Raw genomic sequence first — 7,367 nt, 5'->3', positions numbered from 1 at the left:
CTCCTGCACTCGCCGGTGACGCGCTGTGAGCGAAGCTCGATGCTGCTTCTGGACCTCCGAGTCAGGAAATTGTTGTTGACAAAGCAGCCGGGAAGTCGCCGATCGGAGCCAGAAGATGTCGGGCGACAGTGATCCGAGAAACAGACCACCGTCCCGGAGAAGAAAACGACGAAGAGGGTTGGATGACCATCTCAGATCTAGCCAGATGGATCCGAGAAGACATGGTCGTACTAACTCTACAATGAGGTCGATCAAAACTGGCCGAGTCTTATCGATCGAAAAAGAAAACAACAAATCGATACGCGTAGACGACCTGCAAAGCACAAACACATAACTAGATCCACCACTCCAGAAAAGTAGTGACCAATGCCACAGGAAGGATCGCCGTCGATAAGGTGGACGAGGAGTCAGAAAAACCTTATTCGCCGCCATCATCACCATAGCTCGACTGCCGGTCGACGAAACCCTAATTTTTGAGGACCTACTGTAGCACTAATTAAACGTAGAAGAAGAGACGTTGTTCCACGGCCGGCCGGGAGACGAGATCTGTCGGGAGCGGGTGCAGTCTCCGGATCAATCATTCGGAAGCCATGACGTTCAGGGCTTCAAGCCTACTAAAATTTTTGCTTCAAATCAAGTTGGCCTCTTGAGGAATCTTGTTGACCATTGTAGGGCACGGCGTATCTAGCGCTCCCGGCGGCGCTACACACGCACGCGGCGCAGCAGGGTTACAGGGATAGGATAGGGGCACCTGCGTTCGATGGCCCGTCGTGTGCTGAAACACCCGTTGTAGGGCACGGCGTAGCGCAGGACTGGACAGGGGAGGATCATGTCATGTGGCAGCGGAGCGAGGAGCCCCGAGCGCGCGGGCCGCTGAGAGCGCAGCTGGCCGGGCAGTGCGAGTCGCGCGCAACCGGTCAATGGAGGCCGAGCAGTGTCCCGGAGAATGCAACATGGGGGCGCAGCGTACAGTACATACTCGGCATTGTGTGCGGGTGCGGCCGGACCAAAAGCGCCAACCAATAGCGCCGCCCGCTGAGGAAAGGTAGTAAAGTCAAAACGTAACCTGGCACGCTAGCTGTACGTACTGGCCAGTGCATGCCCCAAAACCAACCAAAATGCTCTGGTTCTCCCGGGGGTTTTTGAATAAGTGAAACGTGCAGTGGGCTTTTATGTAAAATGAAGGCAAGCCACGTGTTGCCCTTTCATTGGTTATGACCAAACGTGCACCCGCAAGTCAAGTTATTATATCGCCTGATCCGATTTTACAACTTGTTATACTAAACTGTTCGCGTAATACAAGTTCTTGTACTTGTAGCGTTATTACCTCAAATTCCGCCGATGCAAGACAAATGTTGGTCATCAATAAATACTGTACGATCGAATCTAGACACGACTAGTACGTGCAGGGAGGGACTGGAGAGTTGACCGGCCTGGCCACATATGTCTCGATCGGATCAGCCCTGTATTTGTATATGACCATCTGGATCGTGCATGCGCGCAGATATGCATGCATCCATCTCAGGCCATCTCAGGCTGCGGGTGTATCGGGAGCACCCTCTGGATCGGATCCGCGCACTGGGGGCCTGTAGATCGATGGCTTCAGGGGCCGGCCTGTATATTTCCTGGGGAATCGACTGACCATATATATAGAGACGAGGCGAGCTGCAGGAGGGGGGGACACAGGACTAGCCAGGGTCCAGGGTCAGCAGGGATACTGTACCGGCCACGAATCGCTTCTTCTCTTTGTCCTCTTCAGTATAGCCAGGATTTGAGCTGAGGTTGCAGGAGAGATCGATGGTGGTCACTGGCACAGCTGCGGAGAGCGTCCAGCATCGAGCCGTGGATGCTGCTGCCGCGACGGCGGCGGAGCACGAGGAATTAGCTGCGCATGCGGCGGCCGGTGGTACAAGGAAGAAGAGGAAGATCAAGGCTAGGCCGGAGGCCCGGACCGAGTTCCGCGGCGTGTCCCGGCAGCGGAGCGGCAGGTACAGGGCGCAGATCAAGCACCTGGGGGTCACGCTGTACCTCGGCACCTTCGACACCGCCCACGGCGCCAAAGGCCGTCACTAACTTCCAGCGGCGGCAAGAGCAACCTCCACCCAGGGCCGCCGCTGCGGCCAATGACGGCGAGGCAATGGACTTCAGCGGCTTCCCGGAGGTGCCGCCGGAGCTCGGCTTCCTCCCGTACTACGGCATCATGCAGCTGCCGCCAGGGGCAGTGTCAGTGCGTCGACGATCGATCTCTTGAAAGACTCTTGCCGCCGACGGAGCGGCGGCAGGTGGTGGACGAGCTGCTGAATGACATGGTTTCATAGCGGATGCAAAACGGGCATGCATTAGTAGCCTCACTAAACTGGAGTACTCCCTTCGTTTTCTAGAAATTTAAGCGTTTGGCCAGATTTATAAAAAAATATCAAAGGTGGGAGCAATTAACCCCAGCGAGAGCTAACAGTGTGCCAATGTCCAAAATTGCCACCAAAACAAAAATCCACACTTTGTAAATTCGGGATTGTGTGCGTGTGCCGCCGTGGCGGTGTGCTGGCAGGGTCTTCGTTTCTTCGGGCCGGATTGTGTCATTGTGTGCGGTTTGCTCCGATCTGCGGTTGCCTGGGATGCGCGGCGCAATGCACTGTTTGTTCAGATCGCAAAGTTCGGCGACAGACACAAGATCAGATCCGCCTTTTGCAAGCTGCTGCTGAGCAGGGCTGATCGATCCGGCGAGACCGAAGCAAATCCATTGATTACTGCTCTGTTCTAAATTGTTGTCGAAATATTGCATGTATATAGACATTTTTTAAGAATAGATATGTTCATATTTGAGCAAATTTGAATTAAATTTTTTGGATCAGAAGATACTACTGTAGTACTAGTACGCATACGTACACGTGAGAATTTCGATTTAGACATATTACAGGCCCGTATATATCCTTCTTGCGGAGGGAAAAAAGAGACCGGGAACAGAGGGGATGACAAAACTTGGAAGTGTTTTCGTTCGAGGAGAGGGGTGTACCGGATATCAAGTGCAATATTTTCCTATGATTTTGGTGCGGTGCTACCGTGACCTGCAGCTAAATATGCCACATCCCATCCAGATGGTGGCTCAATCATTTCCTGAGGCATCGTAAGAAAATTACTACCACGTGCTACAGTACAATGTTTTATCGTGCATATATGTAACTGGGCCGAATAAAAAAGGTAAAGAACGAGCGTTCTTTCGTTGTCCTCCTCGCGTGACGCCTTGTGAGCCCCGGCTGCCGGCCACTCGCGGTATTTCTGCCGGCGCACCGTCCCCGCCGCGCGCTGCCGCCGCAAGCCCCGTTGCCGCCGTGCCGTGCTCCATGTCAATGTGGAGGCCGGCGAACGAGGCCGCCGCCAATGGCTCGATCGACAAGTCAAAAAGTAACCTGACAAGCTGCGGTGCACATATAATGCGTAGAGCTACGGCAACGCGAAACCTTCCGCGCGCACTGCAAGCACGTCTCGTTGTACTGTGGAGGCCGGCTTTCACAACGTATCAAATGCTAAATTTGCCATCTCATATTATTTGACAGCGGTGCTAAAACTATCATTTTAACATAGTGTAGCCAAAACTAAATTTCTCCATGTATGGGACCCATCATTGTTAAAACTCATGTATAAAATGTTCTCCCTCTCTTCCCTCATCTACTTTCAACCAACATGGAAGAAGATGCATGCATAAATATTATTTTATATTATTTGGAGGAATTTGACACCGGGAGCAAGTAGGTGATCCGGTTCCATCTTTTTCTTAATTTGGCAACCTCTCCACGGTGGCATGAAGTGGTGCTAAAAGCTAAATTTACAATTTGGCACACACTGTGAAGGCCCTTAGCTTAGTAAGGGCATCTCCAACTCTCCAAGGGAACCTCCAAATCCTTCCCATTTGTCCAAATCTGTCCATATGGGGATCCAAAAGCAAAATACACAACCCAATGGGAACCTTCATTTGTTCAAAAGTAGTCCACACTCCCGTTTCTTTCCCAAATTTGGAAAGAGTATGAGGACTCCCCATTTGTGCAAAACTCATCCAAATCATGTCCACCTGTCTTCTTGGACCAAGGGCATCTCGAAGGGTGAGCCCCTATTCCTCATTTGTCCATTTGAGAGGTCTTTAGACAAATATGGGTGTACAAAATATCAAGTTGTCTAATGATAACTCCTCATTTATCTCTTCATGGGTCTTTGACGTGTGGGCCAAGAAGACAAGTGCACAAGATTCAGGTGAATTTTGCACAAATGAGGACTCCACATACTCTCCCCAAATTTGGGGAAGAAATGGGTGATGTGGATCACTTTTGGACAAATGGAGGTTTCTGTTGGGTTGTGTATTTTGCTCATGAACCCCATATGGACATATTTGGAATGGAGGTTTCCGTTGGGTTGTGTATTTTGCTCATGAACCTCATATGAACAGATTTAGACAAATGGAAAAGATTTGGGTTCCCTTGGAGATGATCGCTGCCTGTTTGTTTCTTGTCCGTGTGTGAAGGATAGCATGCGAAGAAGGAGCCCAACACAAGTCACAGAGAAAAATTTGAATTTTTCAGCTCGAGGCAAAGACGAAGCCACGAGCGTGAGCCTTTTTGTTTAACATTAGTGTTTCTGGAGTTTTATCCCTGCAAATTCAAATATTTAGCCAGAGGCAATAAGTTTTGCAATGAAGAAATGGAAAGCCCACGTGCACTAGCGCGTGAAATTTGGGCCGCAGCAGCCAAACTAGGCCTCTCGCGGGCTGGCTCGTACCTGCCCTGTTCTCTTTGTGTGTTCAGTTCAATTATAAGTACCCCCTTGCCCTCAATTTTTTTTTATAAATACCTCCTTTCGCTCAATTTTTTTTTATAAGTACCCCCTAGAAGAAAAAAATCAATCACAAGTCGCCGTTTTCAGACCATCGCCTTTCGTTACCAGAGCCGCAGTGCCAATTCCGATGCCCATAAACGTCCAAGTTCACGTCGTCATTGTCTCGTGGAGTTGTGGTCGCCAAGTCTGGTTTTCTCAGTCGTCAGACCCTTTTTATGCACCAATGAACATTCTGATTGATCAATAAAACTACTCGTTTGTTTCACACTTTCTCTCGATAAAACTACATCAAGCTTCGTTGTCCTCTGTTTTTATCCCTTTCACGTCCCACTTGTCAATTCCTCGTCCCCTGGATCAAAATAACAATACGGAAATGAACCTGTCGATTTCTTCAGAAACAACAGAGAGTCTTACGTACCCGAGTACGTGGCGTATGCCAATGCGAGCGCCTAATGTTAAGCTGTGCGTGGCATATGCTCTTGTAGTCCTGAACTGTCCTGTCCTGTCCTGTCCTATTGCGTGCTCCAACGGACTCCTATATGTAGAGATTGGGCTAGATAGTACAGAGACAGTCAGACATGGACAGCAAGTTAAGCAAGTCGTCTGTTCTATAGCAGCTAGCGCCGAACCGTGTACGTGGGTGCGTCTGCCTCTTGACTCTCAATTACACTCGCAAATCTTTTAATTATCTTGCGTGCTAGCGCAGTTTTGAAACCAATCAAATAAATTCCTACGTGTAAATTCATTAATCAACCCCAGATGGATCGATACATCGAAAATAAAGATCAAACCTGGCGTTCCACTGCAATTTTCTGCTCCCCCATTTATATATTAATTGGGGTAATATTAATCTTGGAGAAAACGACTTGCAGTTCTTGGACAGAAAATCAAAAAGCCGGCCGTTCACCTCGATGTCTCAGAGAACCATGCCGTCGAGAATGCATGCATATGGGAGCTAGCGTATCTATAACCTATAAATGCTCCCTCTCCCTTCTTGTTCTTCAAGCTCAACTCACACTACTCAGCTCAGCTCTCTCTCTCTCTCTCTCTCTCTCTCAAATTCTCAATCCCCAATTCCCCACCAAGCTTGTTCTTCACGTGGATCGATAAAAGCAAATCATGGGCATCCCATCCGCGCAATCGACGAGATCCAACAAGACGACGAGCGGCACCGGCGCCGGGGCGCGGGCCGTGGTGGAGTCGCTGTACGCGTCGCTGGCCCGGGGCGACGCGGCGGCGGCGACGGCGCTTCTGGCGGCGGACGTCGACTGGTGGTTCCACGGCCCGCGGCGGTGCCAGCAGCACATGCGCCGCCTGCTCACCGGCGAGCTCTCGTCGGCCACGGCCACCGCCGCGTTCCGCTTCGCGCCGGCGCGGGTGGCGGACGTCGGCGAGGGCTGGGTGCTGGCGGAGGGCTGGGCCGCCGGAGCCGGAGAAGAAGGCGAGAAGGACTACTGGGTGCACGCGTGGCGGGTCCGCGGCGGCGTCATCAGCGGCTTCCGGGAGTACTTCAACACGTGCGTCACCGTCAGGGAGCTGGGCCGACGGCCCGGGCCTGTTAAGGAGGAGGGGGATGTGCTGTGGGCCGTCTGGGAGAGCCAGAATCCCTGGCCCAAGGCCCAGCGGTGCATGCCTGGCCTTGTGCTCGCCATTTGAGCCTGCATGTTGCTTTTGGTCAAGAAGGACAAGGCCTGCGATGATGCTGAGATGGTTTTGTTTTTGGAGAAAGAGAAACGAGAGGGAGTGGGATGGTTGTAAAGAGATAAATTGCTCTTCTTGTTAAGATTAGGTACTTGTTAATATTACTAGCACTGCTTGTAGATGATGCTCTTGTGTTGATGAAAATCTCAGATAATCATAATCTCACTTGCGCACTTCTTCAACTATCTTCAATTCATACATGTCATACGTCACCATCTCCTACGCAAAACATACATGCATCAAAGTATCAAACTGAAGCACTCTTAGCTATGACGCAAAAAATGCATGCATCAAACAACAGAATGGCGATGCAAAGCAAGCAGAAAAAAAAAAGTCCAATTACGTACCAATACTAGTTCATATCCATGGGAAAACCAGGGAATAAAGAAGTGCCAAGGGTCCAGAAGAATTGGTGTAAGCAGAGTGATGTTCAGATACATGTATAATGATAGCTAAGAAAAGGAGCAGCTGTGGCAACAAAATCGGCAACGTTCAAAAGAGTAACACAGTGACAATATTCTGCTATGGCCTGCAAAATACTTCTCAGCTCGAACCTCATGCCGAGTCTCAAGCACCTCAAAAGAATTATACCAAGAATGGGAGGTGGCAATGCATCAAGCTAAGTAAAATAAAATATGATTACAATGTCCTGAGAAAAAATTAACTGGAGAACAATTATCGTCATTATTCAACACGTAAACTCGACCTGCCGAGCAGAGGGACAGCAGGAACCCATGCATCCCTGTACATCAAGCTCCAAAAGAAGAAAAGGAAAATAACAAGAGAAAGGAGCCAGAAGTACATCTGTGCATCTGAAATACATTGATGCATGATGCCGCTTT

At 50.0% G+C, this 7,367-nt stretch overlaps 1 protein-coding gene across 1 annotated transcript; it reads left to right on the top strand.

Moving 5' to 3' along the window:
* The first annotated feature begins 5,721 nt into the window (after positions 1-5,721).
* LOC100834505 (senescence associated gene 20) lies at positions 5,722-7,365 on the top strand. The gene has a single exon (XM_024462238.1). The coding sequence runs from the start codon at positions 5,944-5,946 to the stop codon at positions 6,478-6,480; it is 537 nt and encodes a 178-aa protein (XP_024318006.1). The 5' UTR covers positions 5,722-5,943; the 3' UTR covers positions 6,481-7,365.
* Positions 7,366-7,367: the final 2 nt, after the last annotated feature.

Source organism: Brachypodium distachyon, chromosome 3, assembly GCF_000005505.3.
Source record: "Brachypodium distachyon strain Bd21 chromosome 3, Brachypodium_distachyon_v3.0, whole genome shotgun sequence".
Classification (NCBI taxonomy): Eukaryota; Viridiplantae; Streptophyta; class Magnoliopsida; order Poales; family Poaceae; genus Brachypodium; species Brachypodium distachyon.
The sequence above is the reverse complement of the archived record's forward strand: the minus strand, read 5'-3'. Positions and strand labels throughout refer to the sequence as shown.

Coding starts and splice junctions, on each gene's coding strand:
- LOC100834505 (XM_024462238.1), top strand. CDS start 5,944: ATGGGCATCCCATCCGCGCAATCGACGAGATCCAACAAGACGACGAGC.